Here is a 26,351-nt window from a genome sequence, read left to right as displayed (position 1 = left end):
TTACAAAAGAAAGGGTGTGCATTTCACTATGTGAGACCAGAATAACCATCTTCATCAGTTCATTAAACCAGACGTAGACTAAATCTTTCTAGATGGCGGTAATGAAGTCATCTCTCACACACGTACACATAGCCGTGGCATGTCACACACAATGGTCATGCTGTCACCCTCATTAAGAAGAGATTGTGTCTCTTTGAAATATGCACCACTATATATGTGACATGAACTCTTAATTATGTTGCATGCCCAAATGCAATGGTGCCCTCTTTCTATTTTTTTGTACTTTTGTTAATTGTGACTTATATATTAACCCCCCCCCCCCCATTTATTTATTTATATGATTTGTATTTATTTATTTATTTATTTATTTATTTATTTATTTATGTATATATGTGTTTGTTTGTAATTTTATGAATCATTCCATTTGATCTTTTTTGTAGTGTCTTTTTATTATTTATAATATAAGAACGTGTGTCTGTGTATCAAGGAAAGTATAATTTGCTATATAGGCTACAGGTTCATGAGATTCGAAGTCAGGCCCATGTTCTCTTAATCCCAAGTCCAGGGTTCGATAAGTCATGCTCACAGCTTTACTCCCACAGGGTTACAACTGGCAGCTGTGTGCTGCTATTTAAAGATCAGACACATCGAAGGGGAATCCAAATGCAGAGGCAGAGATCTGAAGCTCGCTCAAGACTACTGTAGCTTTGGTTGTGCCAAACATCTCTCAGACGTCCCGAGTGCCTTTGGGCCCAGACAGATGAGTGTTCAAACCTGAACAACAAAAGGGATTCTGATGTTTGTTTATTTTTTGTTTTTAAAGTGTATGGGATTGATCTGTGACTGACTGGAACTTCACTGCCTGCCATGATTTTTGTGAAACCAAAAACAAGTTAACAATATTGTTCCATTTTTCCAAGTCCAAATATTTAAAAAATGTATTTACAAGGAAAATGCGGTATGTTAGATTTTCATGTTCATTGTGTCTTGTCCCATTTTGTATCAGGTGTGTTGTGTACATTCCTGTTAATACTGATATTTTATATTTCTTGACAATAACAAATCATTGTAAGGGAGAAGATGATTCTAAAGCGCTTGTGATGATGCAAATATGCATTGAAGTATCACATAATGAATGTATAACTGTATAAGTGTGCAAGTTGTGGTGTCTATAGATCATTCTGTGTTGACATCTGACCTATAAAAAAAAATCTGCAAACGCCCCATGTTCCCTATGTCAGCAGAAAGAAATGGTGTGGAAATGAGTCTGGCACAGTAAATTCACCCCTCTCGTCTCCTGGAGTGATGTATTCAAGCAAACAAGGGCGCACCACCCGCTAATAGGGTCTTTTTTCATTAATTTATGCGTTTTTCTCAACCTCTGCTCAGTTATAGAGACATTGCGGTCAGAGAGATAAGAACATTTTAAATTAAGATTGGTCTCATTATTATTCATAATCATCTCAATTATAAGTCATTAAAATCAGGCTATAGGCTGTTCCTTTACAGCTGTCAGTCTCTCTGCATGCTCATTACATATTATTGCCAAATAATTAGCGCCTTTCACTCTCCTAGACAGACCAGTTTTTTTTATATACTATCGAAGTGGCTGTCAGTTCTCGTTAGTTTCCATCTGCTAGTCATACTTATTTTTTTTCCCATTAAAGGTACATTTAGTAATTACTGTGTTGCGTTGATGTGGCAGTCATGTTGGACTTCTACTGATATGCAACATTACGCAAAAGCAAACATTCACAAATACTAATGCTATTGTTAAAATATGCTATTCACAGTCAACCGTGATTCATTCGTTTATTTTTTTTAATGACCGAAATGATAAAATGGCTTTTAGTAAGCCACTGATGTGACAGGTCTTGATGCGATGTTGTAAATTACTTTTGTTTAGATTTTGTTCAGGAGTATTGTGGGTGGGGTCACATTTATAATTGCTCGGCAATATTTTGTGGGGCCCAAAGGTCAACACATTATGATTTTCCCATGCAGTGTTTGCATAGAAAATTCCCCACATTGACGACAGAATGCTGCTTTATTTGAAAGTGACTTCTGTGTGAGTGGTGCTTCATGCATCACTACACTATTGTCATTGGACATTTTTTGCCAGCAAAATTTCGACAGTGTGACCATGCCTTATTTTTCATATATAAAACATTTTAAATAAAGGTCAAATTAATGAATGCACCTTTAAATTGGACAACATACTGGTTTATCACTATGAAATATAGCCCTCCTGCAATATCTTGATTTTTCATTAACATTGCTCCAGTTCCTCACCAAGTTTCTCTTTGTTAAAGCTTTCTGGGAGAACCACTTTATGGGATGGTGTGACATGGTTTTAATCAGTCGCGTGCACTGTGCGCACTGCGTTTCCATTCATTAAAGTCGATCTCTAGGTTTATTGGCCTCAGTAATTACATCTCCCATCGTAACTACTGCAGCAAAGGTCATAATCCATCATAAGATCGTTATCTACTAATCAGCCTAAACTCACTTTACATGTAGATGTGAAAAGGTTATGTGCTCTGACACTTGTTGGATATTTCTTGAGCGGGACATCAATTTTGTAGTCTTTCCTTTCCAGCATTCCTTTGGAGCCATCGTAAATCTTGGATTGTGCCACACATACATGCACACCCATGTTGACAAAGACTGCGTACACAAGCACATGTACAAACACATTTAAGCTGCGAACCGTGTTGCTTCTGACAGTTGAGATCTTGCAAAAACACAATTTGCATTCAGTCTTAAATGCATGAATTTTTCAAATACACCCACCCAACACACGACCTCAGAAGAGCACACAAATGCAAACCCCAAACTTTGTGTAGTTTCTTCACAAATGCTGACAGTTCACATCCCAAGGGTTTCATTGATCCACAAAGGGTGATGCATGCGGTGACATTCGTTTTTATCATTGAGCTGTACTCGGCCAAATCAAACAAATTACTTTTTTTCTGATTAGTTTGTTTAAATCGTGCAATGGCAGCAATCTGACAGTTTGAAGAGGTGTAGAGCAGATGTAAGAAAGCTTTACAACTCACCGGCTTTTTAGATACCATCATGGGTCTGTGAAAATCCTGTCCTGTGGCCGTGTTTAGGTTTTGGACTGTACTGTACAGTAAATCTTTCTGCAAGCGTAGTGCCATAAGATTGGAATTGGGGTTTGATTTATATCAGTAACACTCGTTTTGATATCCTTTGACAATTTCTTTGAAATTCTCCGGTTCAGTTGGAAGTGGTGATATTGCCTAGAAAAGGCCAATGTTGGATCAAATAATACTGGCAAAGTGCTTTCAAATGGAGGTCTTTGCTGTTGAAGCGGAAGCAAGAATCTCTTTCTTATTGAAGGGGTTCACAGTCATTAAGTCATTAAATGTCATTACGTGCAGACAGTTGTGCGATATTCATCACTCACATCTTTTCATTCACTCTTAGCAGAGTTCTTTGGTAAAGTCAGCACTAGGTAGAGGCCACAGTAGGATGGAAACTGAGATGATGAGGCCTTTAATTCAAAAGAGCATGGTGGAAGACGAGAGATGAAGGGGTACAGAAGGATGGAGCGTAGGAATGGGTGATGGGTTAGCTAGGCATTCAGCAACGATTGGTGATTAGTATTATTTTTTGGCTCTGATATTTGATCTTTTTAAAATTAATTTATTTGTTTTTAGATTGATTTTGATATTTAATATTTTCAAGTGGTGGTGCTTTACAATTCTCAACTTCATCAAATTCATCCATTTTGGCTTCTGTGTCATGTCTCACATCTTTTTTCTTTTTTTTTATGTCTCGCTAGTGGTGCAATTTTAATAAGGATTTTTAAAGGGATACTCCACTTTAAAATGAAGATTATGTCATCATATACTCACCCTCATGTTGTTTCAAACCTGTATGAATTTCTTTCTTCTGCTGAACAGAAAGGAAGATATTTAGAAGAATGTCAGTAACCAGACAGTTTCTGGTCTCATTGACTTCCATAGTAGGAAAAAAATATACTATGGAAGTCAATGAGACCAGAAACTGTCTGGTTACTGACATTCTTCTAAATATCTTCCTTTCTGTTCAGCAGAAGAAAGAAATTCATACAGGTTTGAAAACATGAGGGTGAGTAGCCTATATGATGACAGTATTTTCATTTTAAAGTGGAGTATCCCTTTAAAATAACATTATCATTTACAGTATCAAAATTTATATTATGTATATTACATGTAACTGTGTTTTAAATCATTTGTGTTTTTAAAGATTGAGTGAGTTATATTGCAGCAAAGGTAATCTAAATATAAAAGTAGGACAAACGAGCTTGTGGAAATTAATTATCCGATATCTAATGATAAATAAAAAATCTATTATATCCGCCACTATCCGGATGACGCAATATATCATGCCTCCCTACTTGTCAAGTTAAAAATAATCCAAATTTTTCAAATGCTTCTCGAGGCCTCTGCACCTCCCGTTTGTGCATAATCTAGCTGTTTTTGAACACAGGCTGTTTTAAATCATGTTTGATCAAGTGAACCTGAAATCAGCCTAATTATAAAGGGTTTGCTTAAAACTGATTAGTCGACTTGTTGTTCAGTTTGCAGATATGCAATTTTGTTAACCTCTAATAGAATGCCATTATGCTGTCCTCCAGAAAGGTCCTTTTCTGTGGAGAGCTGGTGTGATTGTCTATCAGTTCAAACCTGGTAGAAACTATTAAGACCGACCGAGTGGAGAATGCACCCAATCAAATGCATAACGGACACAAAAAAAGGACCTCTTAAATGCTGCAAAATTGTGAGAACACAAGGATTGCCGTGCTCAGAGCTGATTGAGTGTTGATATAATTACGTTGAACATGGAGCTGAGATTTGTGGGAAATAATGTCTTTGTTGCTAACAACAATCCCTGCGTGAGATATTACTTGTGCATGAAAAGGAAAGACTCTGAAAGGGTAATTATATGACTGTGCAGAATTAGCTCTTGAAGAGCCGATTCATCATCTGAATGATGTACACTTGCAGCAATGATCAGGGTTTATTTGCATAAACTCTGCATTTTGATCAAACTGTGATCTATTAATAGCACATTAAAATGTTTTGCGGCCTCTCAGCTAACAGCGAGGAATACAAAAGGCGTTTTTGAACTAAAAAGTGTGTAGTTCATGCTCTAGACCTGCATTCAGGGTTCCTTTTACTACTTGTGCCAGATGCTCTTCAAGGTTGGTCCCCTATGTGCTCCAATTGGACAAAAAGACCTAGAAAAAAGCTTCTGAAAAAAAGCTTGGATTTCACTACTTGTGTTTCTATCCTGGGACACAGAGACGCCGACACAAGGAAAGAGAGCTGCCTTTGTGTTGCTGGACTTAGCCAGGCAGCGAGTGGTCCGGATGACCTGATTCTGCTTCCCTGTCTCTGGAACCGGTTCAAATGAAAAACGGCGCCTGCGCTGATCCAGAAGCTTTTAGTTGCGCTCGTCAAACCATTCCCTCCTCCTTTTTTTCTCTTCCCCCAACCACCACCTCCTTTACACCTTCAGACACGCAGCGTGAAATTGCCAATAATGCGGCAGCTTGTTCGAGCGCTCCGCACCGGGAGCGAGCAAGGCAGTCGTAGATGGAAGGGAAGCATTAAAGTCAGAGAAAACGGACAGCACGAAGAAATGGAAAAGGTTGATGGTCGGCAGGTAGGGCGCCCCCTCTCGCACATGGGGTGTCGAAAGATGTTATTTGCGTCGGGATGGGGAGAGAGGAAATGTCATGTTTATGTGGCTAGGTAATGAAAACGTGTCTGCTTCCTGAAAGGTTGACAGACAGGAAGCCTATTTCATTAGATTGCAGTACATAGGGTCTGATTGGCATGTTGTTCCCCTTGCCAGAAATACCGTGGCATATGCCAATGAGAAGACGACGAGACACATGCTCCATCCCCCTTGTCTGTGTCACAGGCATATGCGCCCTGCCACATGAGGCCTGGGCCTTTTGATAAAATAACCGCAATGCCAAAAGGCATTAGTCTGTGTCACAACTATTACTGTCATTGTGTTTATTCTTAGCACAGTTTTTTTCAATCCTAACATCAGAGGTGGCAAGTCTTTGTAGCTGTTGCTATAAGTCTGCTGTGTTGGGGCTTTACACATTTTGACCCGTGTAAGCAGGATCAAGGCCGTGATTGCGGTCGAGTTTCTTTTTCTTTTTTTTTTGCGTGTGTAAGCAGGTGCGCACGTAAAAGCAGATTGCTGCTGCCTCAACAACCCATGATGATTCATGGCCCCCGATATGGACAGGAGACATCTGCAGAAAGACTAACAGTGCAGAAAACAGATCTTTCATGTAGCTGCGGCTTTCTAACAGGAGCCGTGCGCTAGAAATGAGCACAATTACTCTAGGCTGGCATAGGCGAGCCGAGCGGCACGCAGACTTTGGCTGACAGCAGAACATTTCTAAAGGTCAGACATCTGCAAAGAGAGAGAGTAAAAAAAAACATATACGACGTTGAACATTTCCCTGTTCTCTCTCTCAGCTCCCTTCTTCATTTCTCAATTTATTCTTCATTCCGGCTTCTATTGAGTGAACTGAGAATTGAGTGCGGTGTTCACTATCGATTTGGCCGATCACTCATAAACCGCCATTTTAGAGAGACAGCCCCTGTCTTCCATTTGCTTAATGAAGGGTCTTGTATCTCCTGAACGCTGACAAATAGACATTTGCTATATTGCATGTAAAGACCCATCCGGTCACTTGATTGATCGCGTCTCTCAGAGGTTGGTCCGATAACCGCTCTACTACAGATTTGTCCCCTGGCCTGCAATGGATTTTCAAAAATATCATTAGCCGGAGGCCGTTGTTATTAAGATAAACACCGCTTCAAATGTAATTGAACTCTAATCAAGGGAGTATGTACATTATTTCAGTTCATACACATAGTCTGTTAGTCATAATGTACATCCAGATGCTTCCTCTCCCAACCTGGGCATCACTCAGGATTGCCCTTCGCCCACTTTGTCACTTGGGAGTGTGCTGTGGGTTGGTGCCTAGGGGCAAAACACAGCTCAAGCTGTCTCGTGTTTCATGTTCTGACTGAGAGAATAGGCCATTAAAAACTTAAATATTAATGCTAATAAAGCAGTTTGAGACACCTGTCATGCTGCTTCTCAATGATGGACAATTATGGGGCATGCTTTTAAAACAAAACTAGACCCTTTGAAGTGCCTGACATCATGTAGGTCAAACTTTTGTACAAGATGACACAAACACAAACAGTGGGAGTTTTTGTAATATTTGTGCGTTTACAATGTTTTTATGTGGTTTGACGTCCTTCCAGCCAGACCATATATATATTGCATAAAATATTGTGTGTGTGTATGAACAAAGTATAAATGCTTTAGCAGAAAATGTGTGTTCGAGTAAAAATACACTTTAGTATTTAAATTTTTTTTTTTTTTTAAATGAATCTGTTTGAATCAGGATAATAGATTTTAAAAATCAGTTTAAATTAACATTCCAATTTTATTTCTGAGCAGGCCTGATCAGAGCCTGAGGAGACACTCATGAATGAATTAAAGGCCATGAGCATATCATATTTGGCAGCACTTGAGAAGTGTTATGGTTTCATGCCCTCAATGAGTCAAAGCCCTGGGCATCATTAATCATGCTTTCGATTTGTTTGACATTTTATCCTGAGGTCTGTGCAGCTGTTTCAATGGATGCTGTTGTTTCCAAAGCCCTCTCAGCAGACTGAAATATGGATGCATTACCAAATTATTATTTCTATATCAGAAGCTGTAAATCACTCTATTCTGGCTGACACTGGCAACTTTCCCAGCCATATGTTACATGTCACACAAAGTCACACGGCATCACCTGAAACGCCATATTTAAAAGATGTTTTTTAAGATGCTTTTCCACCTGAAATGATAAATGCACTTGGTCTTATATCTGATAAACCTCTCAACCCATTTTAGATATGACTGGCTGAGTTGATGCTAAATAGTGACAATGATGAATCTGCTGTGAAGCTGCCTCGCAAATGGTCCAGCAAACGTATGTTGTGACAAACTAGTCTAAAGAAACAAAAAAGCTTTTTCTCCCACCTTGGTCACATTTTCCACATCCTTGCTAATGATAATAGGCCATTGTCTTTTCATCACACTGCTCTAAACTAGAACGAGTCAATACGTTGATTTTGTATGGTTGACTAGTTTTAGATTTTTCATCTATTGTTTTTAAATTATTTTAGAGACTGCTAGTGCGTTAGTTTGCACACTACTCTTAATTTGTTGAATTAAACATCCTTTTTTCTCCTTTCCAGCTTCTCACCATCGATGACAACTTCTGTGGTCTGGATATGAACGCCCCACTTGGCGTCTCTGAGATGGTACGCGGAATTCCACTCTTCTCTGAATCCAATGACAAATTGACATCCGTTATCGCCTACGTGTACAAGAACCACTCTTTGGCTTTTGTGGGGACCAAAGGAGGTCGTCTGAAAAAGGTAGGTCTTTTGTTTTTTTTGCAAGAGCGTGAGAAACCAAGGTGTTTACTGATCCAATAATTTTATCATTGTTGTAAGCTTCTAAAAAGCATCAGAGATCGAGCTAGTCTTGTGTAGTAATTGCTGACTTTTGGCATTTATGACACATGAGAAGATCAGAGCGTGGTCAACTACATCCGTTCTGTAAGAACGTTAGATCCAGTGAGTTTTGCAATCATGGTCATGCTCGGCAATCTTCTGCTGTTGTGTATGACGTGTGTAGAGAGAAACGGTTGGTAAGCGGCGCAATGAGAGTCAGGCAGAGAGGGCCATGGGAATCCCTGCACAGGCAGAGGCTGTCGGGGGTAATTGGATGATGCGGTGCAGGGGCTTTCGGCCTGGTACCCTCTTCTCTGACTGTGCCTCAGCGGAGCCGTGTCTGAGACGAATCCAAGGGCCAGCCAGACACTGCACAGAGCAGAAAATAACATTAAAATAGAGAGAGCAAGGGAGGGTAAGACAGACAGAGAGGATGAGTGAGAATGAGAGTATCATTTTTCTCTTTTTCTCAAGTGCTAAACCTCCAGGGAGTTGACGTTACAGACGGGCAAATCTTTGCCAAAAGGCAGGATTCCAATTTGACGCATTCTTGTTATTGTGGTGGTGTGTTTTGTAGTTGGGTCTGGCTGTGGATGAAAATCCGTGGCATAACAGACTAGACCTTGGTTAAATGTTAGTTGTCCTGGAACTTACGCCAGATTTAAGACTTGTTCACACCAAGAATGATAACTATATTAGCTTCCACACCAAGGCACGATGACATTCACTTTATTATAAGCATGTGCTGCAGTTATGCTTTCTGCCAAATGCTTGAGCTCTTTGAAGTCTGGTGGATTCCGATTGGCTGTCATTCATCAGCTGGAAAAGATCGTTCTGAAAGTGATTCCGATGAAATTGTTCCTCTGTGTCATTATCTATGTAGTTGTGGTGTCGACTTCCCTATTATTGAATTGGAACGATTATTAAAACTTATACTTATTGTTACAGTTGAGACTGTTGTAATTATAGAGATGGAGCACTCATACTTCAAGACAACTTACTCTGTAAGATCTTGCAGGTAATAGGGATGTTTTCTGTGTGCCATTCCATTAAAAAAAATGACTGACTTGTTTTGTTAGAGACTATGATTGACGAAATGACAGACACCGAATTCCAGATACGAACAAGCCAAACAAATCTCCAAGGAACAGACAGACAACACAGTGTCTTTCTCTTTCAGGCAGACGGACACACATAACCATGCACACGCACACACACACACAAACACACAGAAACCTTTTAGTTGCCATTTCAGTGATTGCAGATCTCTGCGGGAAAACAGCCGATGATGTCACAGTTGCCTTTTAGACAAAACAAGAACATAGTCCTCGCTGGCAGTCATTAATCAATGAAAATGAGTTTATTACTGTCCTTTTTGCATGGTGATTTATAGTCCGCCAGCACGTCACACTCAGTAAATTGTTTACCAGCTGAAGACGAGCTCATCATGAAAAGTAAATATTATCTGGAGCAACTTTGATCGTTTATGCGAGAGTCGTTCGGAAACCTGGGGGAAAAAAGACCCCATGAAATCAAAATGTGAGTTTTGAGATGTCTTGTTTTTCCTTGTGTTGCAGTGATTTAAAAAAAAAAAAATTATTTCCATTTATTGCAGTTTAGAATCTCCACCAGGTATTTATTTTAAATTTGAATAGGATAATGCAAGGCTTACTGCATTCAGCATGACTGCGGTTCTCCAACTGTAGTTAGCGTTGTCTGTGTGACTGACTCCGAGAGGAGGTGCAATGACAGGATATTCTGTGTCTCACCGTGTTAAAAGTCAGAGCTGTAGCCAAACCCTAGAGAGAAGCAGTAAACAACTTCTAAACCCTCCAGAGAATATCACACAGACACGTTTTTATAATGCGTGCACACACGGCCATCAGCATAAAAAGCACAGAGCTGAAAACACGAAACTGCTGCGTTTGCTGCAGCAGTTGTTCAGCACCCCTGGCACTGCGGCGGACCCCCAGACCAGATGTGGTTTTGGGACTTTGGAACCTCTTTGTCCCCTCTTGCTCACTTGTTCTTCATTAATCGACCCATCTATCCATCCCTCTCTCCCTATGCCTCTTTTATTCCACAAATTTGTGTGAAATTTTGAATGCACTTTTTATGTCTCTAGTGCAACAAAATAAAGGAATTTATTCTTTATATTTATTTAATGTATTTATTTAATAAAAGTGTTTTGTAATATAGATTTTTATTATTATTATTATTATTATTTTAAAAATCAATTATGAAATAATAGTATTTAAAGTGCAACTTTGTTCATTTACATATACTTCTGACATTGTAACAATACAAAGCGGGTTGAAAATATGCAATGCTTACTCGTTGTCTGTGTTGCCTAGGCCGAGAAATTCACATTTATTTGTCAGCAAAAATTCTTGCACCAGGGAGCAATACAAGTCAACACCATTTTTGACTAAAAGTCCACCTAAAAGACCATTTTGACTAAAAGACACCATTTGGCATATCCATAGCAGACTGGTGTGAGTCGCCTTGGACGTCAACATGCCAAGTGCATTATGGGTGTTGAAGGTTTCCTACATATTTGGCAAAAGGGAAGACAAAAGCCTTTTTTCTTTGTTTTTTTCTAGTCAGATAGCACAGATGTAAAAAAAAAATCACCTTTCTTACTGCATAAGCAGCAAAGTTTTAATGAAAGCCCATTTTGCCAGCTGTAAAGTACCCCTTTAATTACATTTAAATATAGGCCTAGACCTACATTTATATTATAAATGAAATTTATGCCACCACGTATGATTTTACACGTTGGCTTAATTCTCTCCAATCTCTTTAGTTCTCTTTAGTAGACATCTACATTATCCTTTCAAAAGCCCATCATCATGCCTTTCAGTGTTTATGTGTAAGAAATAGGCCATATGGTCAAGGCCTCAATCCTCTGCTTTGGCCAGTAGCTATGTCAAAAAGAGTGAAATTAAACCTATTAATTGCGGTCAGCGAATCTGTTTTGAGCCAAGGGTGAAGTCGACGGTCTTTTAATCCTTTCGCGCGAGGCATTCGTGGCAGCCCGTTTCACTGGCGGGGTACACGCAGACCAGGAGGGCCGGATAAGCCCCCCCGCCGAGGTGATAATGCATCCAGTAGGCCTGCTTGCCGCTGAGAGAACCTCAGCCACTCACTCAATACAATGAGCAGCTAACCTTGAAGCAGACCTGGCACAGGAAGTCTGGCTGACAGCGCCCAGTGTGAAGGACAGAGGGGAAAATGCTTGTGTGTAGATGGGTCGAAGTATGTGTGTTATCTGATGAGGTTCTGTGCATTTAGCCATGAGGTGTGCACTGAAGTGAATTCTTCGGCCCTTGGAGACGCCACTGAGGAGATGCACAGTTCAAAGGGCACGATTCAGACACTGTAAAATTGTTCAGACCGCGGAGACGGGTTGTTTCAGGATGACGGCTCAGATTGCCGGTTGTCGATGGTGATGGCTGGCGGAAAAGGCTTCAATTTGTCTATGAATAGTAGAAGGTGGTGGGGAAAAGGTCACGTTATCCTTTAGATCTGACTGCCTGTACGTCCCTCTCTCACTAATTTTTCCAGTCCTCCTTATTTTACGGATTTGTGAGCATGTACATAGGAGCGAAAACACTATGTACAGTATTAGGGATGTGTCAGGGTACTTATATTTGAATGAATTTAATGTATAAATGAATAAACTATTAAACAAACAAATAAATAAATAACAAATTATTATTATTAGTTTTTTATTGAATATGCATTTATGAATGTATGAAATATGAAAATATAAATTGTTATAAATATATATTGTCTGTTGTTGGATGATTAGTCAACTGGTTTACCACCGTGACCCGTCCCTACTTTGTGTGCACAAACCTGGTGGGTTGGCTCGCCTTTGTTGGATGTGTGTGTTTGTTTGGACGCTCACCACAAATGTAGATTATTGAAATGATTTGAGAGAGCTGGAGCCACTGGAGCAGAGGATTAAGTGTTGAAATTGAATGATGAAATATGCTGCAGGACAGCGTGCTTTAGATGCAGGGGAAACTGTGTGTGTGTGTGTTTCGGAGTGCATATGTGAATATGGGCATGTTGAGTGTGTGTGTGTGTCCCGTGTATACAACAGTTTTATCACTCTCTCTGCAGCTGCTTATGCCAAACCCCAGAGGAAAACACAGTGGTTTCGAGTTGGGCCTTTCTGCAGAGAAACAGAGCAGGCCTATAGAGAAACATCCAGTGTGAAAGTACACAACTCATTTGTAAGAGTCACTTCAATATGCGTGTGTCCTGAATACTTCTATGACAGCAAAACTTAGGCCTCTTCCCTTTATGAATCTATGGGAGGGTTGCCATGACAGCCAGGCTGCTCTCTTTCTCTATCTCTCTCTCTCGCCTACCATGTGTTGTGGCATGTTGCAGTAGCTTCACTTATCGGAGAGAAAATAACCATTTCCTGTCGTGTGACAACAACCCAATCTAGTAATCGAACACAACATACATTTATCAGACTGGCTGAGATTAAACAGTCTGCTTTGCCGCAATTTATCACATTCACACGATCATAGGAAAATAATATCTCCGTATTTTGGGGGATTTGGTAACGCGTGCATTACTGCTATCTTCAGTAAATGTAAAAATATAGTTCAAAAATATAAAATATATAGCACATTTCATAGTTGTCCTTTCTTTTCCTAAGGCTTGCGTGGTTCCACACTATAATGTGTTGATAAACCTCCTGCCTGTCTTGTTGCCTCTCTCTCTCTGTGCGTGTGTGTCTCATTCCATTTTAATGACTTTTTTGTTCAGTTTTCTAGGCGAGTTTAGCTGCAGTTGGTCTGTTCTGTGGCAGAGCTGGAAACCTTTTGCTGCGGTTGTTTTGTGGGTAAAGCCTGCAAATGAGAAGTGAGGTGCAATAATGACCTGGGAGCGGTCTGAGATCCACACTGCCGACAACATGCTGGTCTGTTAGTGTATCTGGGGTCAGACATACACGCGTACACACACACACACACACACCAGCCTCTTATACTGGGCTTATTATTCAGCCACAGAAAAGAAGGGGGGAGGGCACATGGGGGAATGAAGGCAACTGAGAAAAATAGGAGGATGCAGCCTCACCTTTTCTTTCTGTGTAAACGCAATCAGTGACTTCACAGAAAGCCTACCCAAAGCTTTCATGGCATCATAACATCTAGAACAAATTCAAGTGATCTTTAGAGATATAGGCCTAAGCAAACTAATATATAATACAATGCTTATTTCTATAGATTTAATTGAAAAGTGATAACTATATAAACAAATTCATGTTAATGTTAATGACATGTTTCTTGAGCTAACTGCTGAAATGCACAGGATTGTGGGAAATTATAAGCTTTCTTGATCTTCTATATATAATTTTATATCTGAATAGCATCTAGTTTCATGTGTAAATTTAAATGAATACATTTATCGACCCCCTGAGTGCTGAAAAAAGTATGTATGCTACCACTCAAACATTTGGGATTGGTAATGTTTTTAAAGTCATTTATGTGATCCAAAATACAGTAAAAATTGTGAAATATTACAATTTAAAATATCTGTTTTCTATTTTAATGTTTCAAAATGTAATTTATTCCTGTGATGGCAAGTCTTCAGTGTCACATGATCCTTCAGAAACCTTTCTTATTTTCAACAATGTTTTGTTGCTTAATATTTTTGTGGATTCTTTGATTAATAGAGCAAAAAGAACAGCATTTATTTGAAATAGATTTTTTTTGGTACATCATAAAAGTTTACTGTTACTTTTTGATCAATGCATCATAATGCATCCTTGCTAAAGTATTAATTTCTTTCAAAAAATAAAACATTTACTGACCATAAACTTTTGAACAGTAGCTCATGCCACCTCACGCTTGACCTACTTTGGCATTCACATCCATGTTTGTGTACCTGTGTAGAGTATGTTCCTGACATAAGGATGTGTATTAGATCTGTATCAGTAAGAGGAAGGTTTGAGCTCCTGCACTGCATGAACACATTGGGTCTAAAAATAGCCATGACATGTCATGCATTTGATATGTGTCTATTTTTAGTGGAGCTTTGTTTGGTCTACCACTCCTCTGTGCCCTCTATAATTGATAAAGCCCGTTTGCAGCTCAGCAGGGTGACTGCACATGGTTTCTTCTGTTACATCACTGATTACACACAGCAAAAATGGTGCAGAGCATCATGGGAATTGTAGTCATTGTGTTGTTCATTGTGCTTGTCTCTATTTTTAATACTATTAAATGAAATGGTCTTCTGTCTTGTAAGTACAAATAAATCACGCTCAAGCCTTCTCTTGTTGGAAATTTTGGGTGCAACAAAGAAATTTTTTCCCTGATCATTTTAAATTCAGCCACAGTTCCACGTTTGTGAAGTTCTTGGATGTTTTCTGAAAGGAAGTGAGAAATCAAAGCTGACAGAGACACCAAAAAAGCGAGAAAGAGAGAGAGGGAAAGAGAATATTCTTGACTATGCTCATTCATAAGGAGGGTTATTCATCCCGAGGTGAAGCGAATGCCAGAGCTCTGTAATCATTCTGCAGTAATGGAGGATACGGGCTCCGCTCTACCATTCAGCACCAGTTTAAGATATGCGGGGCTTAGATTACCATGTCTATTTTAGCTGGGTTGCATAGTGTCTGTGGAAAGGTTTTTTTTTTTCTTTTTTTTCTTTTTTTTCATATTTGTGTGAATAACAGACATTGTGGGTTTTGTGGATGTGGCAGTGTTAGCTAGGTTGCGTTGAAACTGTAACTTAAAAACGTTCAACTAGTAGTTTGTTTCACCAGGGGTTCCCAACTGGTTTTGTTTCAGGAAAAGGAGGAAGAAAATACTAAATATTTTTGCGCTTAGCTTAATATTTTGATCTGAAACGAGCTCAGATGAGTCGGTCAATGATTTATTTTAACATGTTTGATTATTGTCTTTCCCAATATTGCATGTTACACTACTACTTGGAAAAAGTTTAAAGGGAAATCTACACTATTTTGTAGACAGCTGATTGTCACGCTACTGAACATTTTTCACATATTCTCTCAAATAGGCCTATGTCTTACAAACACTATGACTGTCTCTCTTTTTGCTCTGTCCTCTCACCATAATTAGCATGTCTGGATCCGCCCTGAAAGTCCAGAAGCCTCTAGTCTTTTATGAGAAGTCTTATTAAAGCATTATGAGCCAGACCTCTCCTTTTAAACAGCAGTAAACAGACCATTAAGACTGCCGTAAAACTACCAAAACGCCCTGGAGGAGATGCCCACCTTCGAATGGCAGCTTCGGCTACTAGAGCCTCTCTGAACTAATGGACATCTGTCTGCTAGAACCATCTCTCTCTTCCTCAACAACCTCTAAACTCCTACAGAAAATCAAACTGTCATGGACCATCAGAAGCAGTTGTGTAATTAGATTAATGCCTATTAGTGTTAGTTGTACTCCGTGTGATTGTAAATCATGATGAATTTTGGAAGGTGAAGAAACAGTTTTTTTTTTCTTGCAAAATCTCTAGGTATATTAAGAATGAAATACTGTATGTGAAATAGTATGTTGTTTCCAACCTGTATGACTTACTTTTTGGCTGAACTATCCCTTAAAGTGGTTAAAAATCATGGCTGATATTACACACAGATAATTCACCGTGTAGGAAATGAGAATCAAGTTTAGTGCATTGCATAAGCAACTGCATAAAACCCATAAATCCCCATCGGATGTGTAATTTTCCACAATTCTCCACTATAATCACTCCTCCCGGTCACGTTTACCAGCTGCATAAGGGCTGCATCCTGTCCAAACTGGTTTAGAACCTCAATGTCTCTATTTTGCTTGTACCCAGTAATGTCTTGTTATGTGCTAAGTGTATTACTTTATTCAGTGCTGCCGCCTCTGAGCAGACAGCCTTACCAAGCTCAGGACTCAAGTTCAAGAGATGCTTCTGTTCGGTTTAATCAACCCAGTTTGATCTGATCCACGCGCAGGCGATGTCCAATCAACTGTGTGTGCGCGTGTGACAGAGTTTGTCAACATGTTCTTAAGCCTGCGGAAGTGCTAAGTGTGTAAGATGGTGAGGGAATGATTAGAATCAGACATGCTGAGGCGCCACTCCTTTCAGCCAGATAGGAACTCCTTGATTCTACATTAATTACTCTGTGTAACAGACTGTGAACATTCTCTTTCAAACGTTTAATTAAAACCAAAGTTGATCTTTAATTAAATAGTGTGGCGAAAGGTTATTCATATTCGTTCGGCAACTCCAAACTTCTATTGTTTTAATTAGTCTTCGAAACGTCTTTGTGTCTGAAGATGACGGTTGAAATTTTTTCAGGGCCGTAGTTGAAAGCAGAACCGGGTGTAAGAAAGTTTGAGTCGATTAATTTAAACACGTCAACATTTTCCACCTGTTTTTTTATTTTTATTAATCTGACACCTGTCTGTTAAACATGCAATAAAAACCCCAATCGGCTATACAAGGATGCGTTTTTTACACAAGGGCAATCCATTGCTTTATCAGCTGAATTTATGCTACTTTTAAAACATTCAACTTTACAGTTAAGCAACTCTAAATACAGTATGCAAGGCCTACTTTGTTCAGCTGATTTGTGTTCCTTGAAACTATAACGCATAAATTATGACCGTCATTGAATGTGTTGTGTTAGCATTGCGACGGAGAAATAGCTGCTGTCCTGCTTAACCGCAGAGCCAGCTCTTTATCTTTTTCTTTTGTTCCTTCATCTTCATTTCTTTTCCCTTTCTCTCTCTTTCTCTCTCTCTCTCTCTCTCTCTCTCTCTCTCTCCTCCTCCTCTCGCTTTCTCTGATTTATGAGCTGTGGTCTTCACATGTCACTGTAACAGTAGAGGACATATTGCAGGTGAGCTTACATTAGCCAATCACAGCGCTCCCTCCAGTCTCAAGAGGTGACCGGTGTGACTCTCTGCTGTGGAAGCAGGAAAATGGGCTTCCTCACAACTGGGTCACTCATTCTGTTCCCTTGACAATACAAGACAGGAACAACCTAGAAAAGGTGCGCAGCGGGTGTGTGTCTGCTGTTATAGAGCTCCTAACTCACCCCCCACCCCACCCCACCCCATCCCATCCCATTTTGTCGCTGTTTGTTGGATAAATATAATTTGCATATAAAAAAGGTTACACTCAAACCATCACACTTCCTTTACATGCACCGTAGCAGACAGATGTATAAAATGATGCTGAAATTAAGAGACTCAGCCCTCATTTCCTTCATTCCCTCCTTTTCTCTCGTCCCTTCATCCCCTGCTGACAGAACCATCACCCAAACCTTAATAAGTGGATTTTTATCTCGGCTACACCGTCTCTCCCAAAGGATTATGGGGCTTTTCACTACGCTCATGGAATGGTAATTACAGATCTTTGAAAGAAACACTTTCTATTCCAGTAGATGGGAGATACATGAGATGGGCTGCTCATTAGAGAATGTGCACTGCGTTTGACTTGCACATGCATTCATCATGCCATGTTCTTTTGTGTTTGTTTAAAGGGTATAGAAGTGTGTGTTGTTTGTAACCTTCCGTAGGGGATACATAAGTAGGAAATCATGAAGATCTCACAATACATTGTATGTGCATTATGGGAATTTCCATTATTGTAGACCAACCTGCGAGAGTTATGTCTGTCCAGAGATGTTAGCAAGTCAAAAGAGTCCTAAACATGGGGTTAGTAGCACAACAGAGCCCTGGACAGTGCTGGGAAGAAGTTTTCGTTTTCTTTGAATTGACTGTGTAATTCAGCCTGCAGCCCATTGACTATTTCCTCAGGTTGAAGAATTGGTGAATTCTTGTTGGCAAAAAGGTTAAAAAAAATGTATTGCCATTTGTGTAGTGATGTCGGAAGCACAACTTACACAGAAGTCTCTTTAAAACCAAGCTGCATTCTGTTGGTCAATATGCCGTGAAATGACTGAATTTTCACCGAACGTGGTAAATGTGACCGGACCTTTATTTAGTGTGATTCTAAGGGCAGATCACTGCAGTCTCTCTTCACTTTTCACGTCTTACTAGAGCTCAAATCTTCGGTTTGTTCAGCCATAATAGCCAATGATCGTTCTGTGATATCTAGTTCTCTAAAGCTGGATGTGACCTTTGTAAAAAAAATAAAAAAAATCAGAAAGGGACCTTTGAGGAAAGAATTAGTTTTATTGCATTTTAGTCAATGATGTTGACTTTTGTCGACCAGCCGCGGATCACGACATGGCTTTTCCTACAGCTGGCCATCAGGAAATATTGACTAGCTAACTAGTCGACTACTTCTCTGAATGACTTGTAAAAAATGAATAGTTATGCAAGTCCTCTTGTGCATTTCTAGTAAAATAAATGTTATTGTCAAACAAGACACATTCTGCACTTTTATTTCACCCCAAAAAATACAAGGCATCATGGGAAATGAAGTTTCAAGGGCATTCAGATGAGATTCAGTATTTGAATTCTTGAAGCTTTTTAATGCTGCTAACAAAAGAAACTGCTGACTGCCATTTTGTTCTGAGTTTGTGCCCTAGTTTAGACACTGTGTGTAATCAAGCAAACCTTTTTACTGAAAATGACATTATGAAAAATCGAGGCTTAGTCATAAATGTATTCTCTTTCTCTCCTTAAAGAGATTTTCTGCGTTAGCTGAGCAAAAGCACCAAAGAAAGACCAGGGCAATTGTATTGGATTTGTCTCTAATTGGTTTCTGTTATTTCATTATAGCTGTTTAGTCTCAGCTGTTGGCCTGGCAAACCAACCGTTCGTTCACCGTAGACTCGTTCCTCAGTGGGCTATACCCCATGCTGACTCGTTGCAAGGCCTCATCTGTTTTTATACGGTAGACTTTTAACACAAACACACGTTTCACTCTGTCACCGAGACCTTCTGTTTACACCATTAAGGGAGCTGAGAATTGATGTAATCTGCTGCAGAAGGTCTAATGGACATATATGGCCTTCAGGCATTCCCCTGAAGAGTCTTGCTGGTTCTTGTAGCATGGCATAACTCTAGCAACACCCGTTGTACTTCTACACTCTTAAATCTTTTTAATTCTTTCAGCACTTCATTATTACCTCAATTTCTAAAGCACATAAACATCATTGCTTTTTATGGTTACTACAGTCCTATTCTTGGTTATCATATGGAACTCTGCCAGATCTTTTGGGGTGATTAGGCAAAAACCAAGATATGGAGAGCGTTTGGGGGCGGTGGAGGAGGGGGATTGGCATTAAGCCAAAAGGTTTGAGGACAGAGGCAAGTGAAGCGAAAGAGGGGCTCTCTTAAGCGAATAATTAATCTACATATTTTCTCTGTACCATATCATTTAAAAGAGGAAAAAGCCCCACAGTGTGACACGGCAAAAAACCGACACTCAAACCGACCTCACACCCAAACGCTAACCTTGACCTGTTTTTTCATTGCAATTCAAAGCTAATATCGGTTTAAATAACCCTCTACCCCATTGGCATCTACTGAAATGTAGCTGAAGTGCTCCACTCACTTAGCACTTATCAGCATTTAGCATTGCTTTATTGGCTCTGGGCTGCGCTGCACACTTGCTCCTGTTGTGTCATTAATTAATCTCAGCCTCTGTTCTCTGTGGCCCAGAGCAGAAGACTCATGCCCGTTCTTTTTATTGTTTTAGCAAAGTGCTCTTCACGGCAGACCTTACTCCTCGACCCCCAATTTCCCCTCGCCCCTCGGATTGGCACTGGCACTCTTCTTATCAGTGGTGGACATGCATAATTGATTCAGGAATGAGGAGTGAAATTACGATGATCCACAGAAAACGCCGACTCAGACCGGCGCGACTATTTTGGGTTTGCCAGGCCGGAAACTGTCTCTCTACGGGTGTCTAACAGCTCACTTAACCTCAGGAGGGGTTTCATGAACACTGGCTACTTGCTGTCTGGGCCTTTTACAGATTTGAAAAATACTCAAGTAAAAACTAAATTACCCCTATGAGCTTCAAGTTTGTTCAACAACCGCTAATTTGCTCTTAATATTCTCAATGGAACCATCTGTTTGTAAGAAAAAAGGTCCTGTTACAGTCAGTGGTTTGATTCAGACACACGGTTTTGTACTCTTTTTATTTTTTTCTGCCTGTCTATGGATATAACAGCATTACGCTTGTATTGCGTGTGGCAGAAACCCAATACGGGCTGGAAAGCGGTGAAGAGCTGGTGTTTTTATGAAACGCTATCCACTGTTTCGGCAGCTGTAGTATCTGTTTCCACACCTTCTGCGGGCCACAATCGATGAGGCTGATCCATTTCTGTGGAGTTTGGTGTGCAGTGTTTTCCCCTGGCCGTGGGTTAATGAATGGCCATTTTGCAGAGAGAGGGACTTTCTCTTGTCTCTCATCTCTGATCTCTGAGTGCTGGTAATCTCTCTCTCAGCTGATGGACCATTCTCCATACACAAAGCCACTCTGTCGGAGCTGTCTGTTGCACAGTGAATGTTCCAAGCAGAACACGAAACAAAGTTATTATAGTTTATTTATATTTATTTTTATATTATATCGTTTTTTTTTTTATTTGTATTTTATTATTTTCGAATGTACACCTTGGGATTTCTCCAACTTAACATGAAACGAGAAGTCATTATTTTTGATGTATTCTTTTATTTTATAATTTTTTAAGGTTATTGTTATTGTTGTTAATATTAATTGTATATTTTTATGTATGCCAGTGAGATATCCCCAACAGAATACACAATGCAAGGTTATTAGTTTATTATAAATTTTTAGATTATAGCTTTTTTTAATTTTATTATTGTATTGTTTTTATGGCTTAATTTTTTATTTATGGGCATATTTTTATATTTTTGACATCAACATGTCCAGATCTAAAATTAGACTTAGTTTAACCCTGAGATACTGCATCGGAGTCTATAGTGTTAGCACTGTCTAAAATGACATTATGTGAACAGGCATACTATGTAACAAGGGCAAGCTATTTTACGTGGATTGGTGCCACAAAATGTGCATTAAAACCCTCAGATCTGTACTCCGACTTTACCGCCATTAGTCTGTATACTGCATGCGAGCTTGGCTTTTAGCTATATTAGAAACAAGCGTTTGTTTAGCCCAGGGGAGACCAGAGTTACAGTCTCCTGTCTGCGGGCTGTCATAACACTTGAGCTGTTCTCACCTCATTTCTGAACGAGCTGCTGATTTATAGGTTTAGAGGTGAACTATGCAGCACATCATATTGTTAGAGAGAGGCCATTTATACATCGCTCGCTCTCGCTCTCTCACCTGTCCAACAGTATTGATTATGCTCTCCTTTTGAGCTCCCGTAGATGTGATAGTGTGACCTTCCCAGCCGTTCCATTAGCGGTATTACTATTCAGTCCAATCGCACTTTAGACTATAGACACACATACATGCTAACACACAATTACATTGCTGCAAGTTCAGCTTTGTATTACTAATGTTTCGATTGAAAGAGATGAGAAAATGTCAAAATGTACAGGTATCAAATGACCATGATTAAATCAAAAACACTCCCTATGGGGCAAAGTGGCAAGTTCCTTACAAGGGCTTGTGGGTGTTATTTTCCACGTTTGATAGCCATCTGATATTATATATTGATATATAATTTTCTCCCTGGGGTTTACAGGAGTTCGATCTTGGCCCTGCAGCAGCCAAAATTGTGTTTATTTCTGAGTACATACTTCACTGTATAAATGGATAAGATTTCCTTCAGCATATTGAGACCTATAAATAGTAGAGTACATATACTGCATGTAAATATAGATTCAGAACTTGTTTCGATTAGAAAGATCTGATGAAATGCATCATGGGAAGGCATCTTTCATGGAAAAACCCACATGAGAGACAGATTTTATTGTCACTCTGATCACCTGTAGACACATGTGGCTCTGAGTGCAGGTAATAAATGTCACTCTCTGATGGGGAACGGTGATCAGGCCATGAGCAGAGGTGCATGGGATTGTAAAAAAAAGACAGACTATAAAAATATACCCCCCCAGATGTCCTACTGTTTACCGAAACCTCACATTTCCCACTAAATCTTTCAAAAGAGACTCCCCACTGATTAAAACAAGGACATCTCAGCCCCCAACCAGGGGTCAGGGTTAAGAAAGTTGATTAATCTGGCAGTGAGTCTAAATAGGATCATTACTCTGAGTTTAACATGGATATTGAATCTGATTAGCGGGAGTGCAAAACAACACGAAAAGAAAGAACAGCATGACTTTTGTTTAAATGCCACACACGTACACGTTTTTCAGCGCTTTTCCCCCATTCTCTCGTCAGCGCTCAAACGCAGCATCCTGCAGCCCCCGGTTCTGTCTCTAATTGCAGTGTGATATGAAATATGTCATTTGCTGTGATGTGACGTTGAATGGTGACAATAAATTGACGTGGGTGTGAAGGGGAGAGTAATGGAGAGACTGGAGAGAAACCGGAAAGACATTATTAGTAGTTTGCTTTTTGCGTAAAACCTTTGCTCACAATATGCCTCCACTTGGGTTATGCTGTTGGCAAAGCCCAAATTCCCTCAATTTCTGTGCTGAGTGACTGTTATTATGGATTTCTGAGGCTGATAACAGTAAACAGTATCCAGGGGCCGTTGTTGTGTTTTCTGCTGCACATCCTTTGACTTTGATGTATCAGTGGGCCCAGCTGAGCTCCTTTTAAAGGGATAGTTTGCCAAAAATGAAATGCTGTCATCATTTACTCTCCCTAATGTCATTATTTAGCCTACTGAAAATCTTTCAATCTGCTGTAGCTTTCAAATCAAATGGTTGCATTAGGTTTGATGTCAGTAATGTTTGGCTACTTGAGCCACTTGAGAACCAATCATTTTTAGATGCCTAATGGTTTTGATGCACCTTTTACTACTACTACTACTACTACTACTACTACTACTACTACTAATACTACTACTACTACAACTAATACTACTATTATTTTTCAATAATATATAGACAAATATTATATCATATAAGATGCATTTCATACAGTAATAAAAATATAGTAGTCTATAAAAAGTAACTCATACAAAATAAAACTAATAATATTAATTTTAATATTTAATATAATATTGAATTGATAAATGATTAATATATATAATATTTTTTATAAACATTTTACAGTCCTCATATGTAAACTACATTTTATTTTTTATTTTTGTATATATAATAAATACCATATTGAATTGATAAATGATTAATATATTAATATTTTTATAAACATTTTACAGTCCTCATATGTAAACTACATTTTATTTTTTATTTTTGTATATATAATAAATACCATTTTTAGTTTGTAATTTTGGGGATTGACAGTGTCCATTCATGTCTGCCATATGGGAAACAATGTTTTACAGAAGAGAAGTAACGAGTATATAATGACAATTTTAATTTATTGAACTATTCCTTTAACAAATTGTGGTCTTGACTACAAAGGGGAAACCTTTCCTTCAAATGCCCAAAAAAAGAAAACCCGGGCGCATCTGACTGATGACTAGGTCAGACATTTAACCAATTAACTGACCAGCTGTTTGTATACTTTGTTGCCCTTGAGCTTTGACCTTGATCCCATGCCTGACCTTGACCCCTTTATGCAATGTGTTTGGGAAGACATGGACAGCTGGCATCATTGATTTTAGTGACCTTTCACATGTTTGACTCTGTTTTTAATCCCATTTTTCTATTTGTTTACCCCATGCTTTGAATGTTCATAATTTGATCAAGTTCTATTGGCTGACATGCTTGTACTGTGTGTTTGATTAAACTGTGTACCATTCACCTTGCCGATTCTGATGAAGCCTTCAGGTCCCAGAGGCCCCTGCCATTCTTCCTGGCCAGGGTTGGTTTAAGTGCATTTGTTGTGTTTTTGTTTTGGAGAGCAGGGAGCTAGGGCTAGAAAGACACAACAGGGAAGGTTTGACTCATCTTCTTGTGGTTTGTTTTAAAATCAGTATGTCACTTTCTTTTGATGTCTCTCCCTTTGTCTCCCTCTGTCTGTCTCGCTCTCTCTTTGCTGTCATCTCTCGTTTAGGATGAAGGGTTTATGAATAGTGCAAAGGTTTACAGTGATTTCATCTCTGAAGTGACATCTACTGTAATGCACAGTTTGGGTTCACCATGCGATATTACACACACACACACATACACAGATCTTTGTTGCATCTCTGAATAATTAACAATTTGGGAGGCAGCATGTGTTCCTGTAAGAAGTCAGCCCAAACTGAGTGTCAGATCGAATAAAAATACCTCCTAGATTGCTTGTTGCGGTATTAGAAAACCTCACAGTACACTCACAGAGCTGCTGTTCACACACTGTACTGAAAGACTGGTTCTTTCCAACTGTAAATGTGCATGATGCAAGACATCAAAACATGCAGATATTATTTCACCAACAGCCGTAGTATCTCAAAAATATAGCTTATCTTCAATCTTTCTTCAGTGTGGAGAAGATTTGAATGGGGTTCTCAATGCTTTTTCAAATTTAATCCCATTTACTGTGATTGGAAAAGAACAGATTCATTTGAGTCAATTGTTCCTGTAATTTCCCTCAGAAACTCATCAGATTATGGCGTAAGTCATGTAAATGGCATCTTGTTCACCCACTGTTAGAATGTGCAAACTAATCTGTGCTTATCTATTAATTTTGTGAATTTGTGTTGTTTGATATTGTCGATTTTACCCAAAGTTTAGAAGGCCATCAATGATGGTTGTTATGGTAGAGAAAGATGCACATTTATGATGTATAAATTGTCATCACAAACATAAAGGCTTTAGAATGATGAAGTCTATTTCCCATTTCCATGATTAATGCTAGACATATCCCAGCTGACCGATACAGTTGAAGAACTGTGATCTCTGCGGCTGCCACCCGCAAACGCCAGGAAATTAGTATCATAAATGAGCCTGTTTATTAATAAGCTTTACAGAATTACAAACTACTGACACTCCAGCCCCTGTTTGAATATTATTATGCTCATGAATTATAGATTGCTTTCCATCACTGAATATAGCTACAAACCAGTGATGTTGACACACTGACTACGTACAGCAACATGTGTGGCCATTAGGGGACTTTAATTTATTGATGCGAAACAAGCTTTGAACCATGTTAGCTTGAAAAACATGATAATTATGAGGGGAAATTTCTCCAAATTGAAGTCAAACTCTAGCCATGGCCTAGTCCTAGGTTTATTTTTAAGTATAAAGTGGGTGTGAAGTTTTGAGCGAGACCGCATTGGTAAAACTGTCATATAGCGAAGACCGAAATTGAATTGCAAGTGAAGAATAAGGTTCTATTTTTAATCTCTCCTCCATTTCAGCGAGTGGGGACGATAGGCTCTGAGTGCCACTGATGGAGGGATGATAGAACCCTCCCCCCCTCCTCCTCCTCCTTCAGATAGCATAGCATCTTTCCTCTTACGCACAGATTCTAAGACCAATTCCTCTGCCAATGTTTTGTGTCTATCTGTTAAGACACCTCCTCTAGATAAGCTCGCTCAGGAGCAGGAAAGACTTTTATTAGCTGATTTAATGATTTCAGGATGATATAAACCCTCCCTTATGCTCTTTATTTGATAACACTCTTTAAAACCTATGTGCATGTATAAATGTATATGCATCCAACTATATAGGCTACAGTTTTCTTTTCTTTTTTTTTTTTTTCTTGTGTTTAAAACAAATTATTAGACAAAGAACTATAATGCTAGTGTTTGTCTTTGACGGTGTGTTGATTATATTATATACAGTTATACCTGTCTCTGCAAACAGGTTTATATTTTATCCAATGTTG

General features: G+C 39.2%; 1 protein-coding gene across 1 annotated transcript in view; it reads left to right on the top strand.

The window, feature by feature from the left end:
- Positions 1-26,351, top strand: part of plxna4 (plexin A4) — a 216,330-nt gene that overhangs the window by 21,848 nt on the left and 168,131 nt on the right. Inside the window, exon 3 of the mRNA XM_082166984.1 lies at positions 8,304-8,486. Coding sequence (XP_082023110.1) covers positions 8,304-8,486 — 183 coding nt within the window. The remainder of the gene's footprint in view (positions 1-8,303; positions 8,487-26,351) is intronic.

Source organism: Leuciscus leuciscus, assembly GCF_965113295.1.
Source record: "Leuciscus leuciscus genome assembly, chromosome: 4".
NCBI classification, from domain to species: Eukaryota; Metazoa; Chordata; class Actinopteri; order Cypriniformes; family Leuciscidae; genus Leuciscus; species Leuciscus leuciscus.
This window is presented reverse-complemented; position numbering and strand designations above follow the sequence as displayed.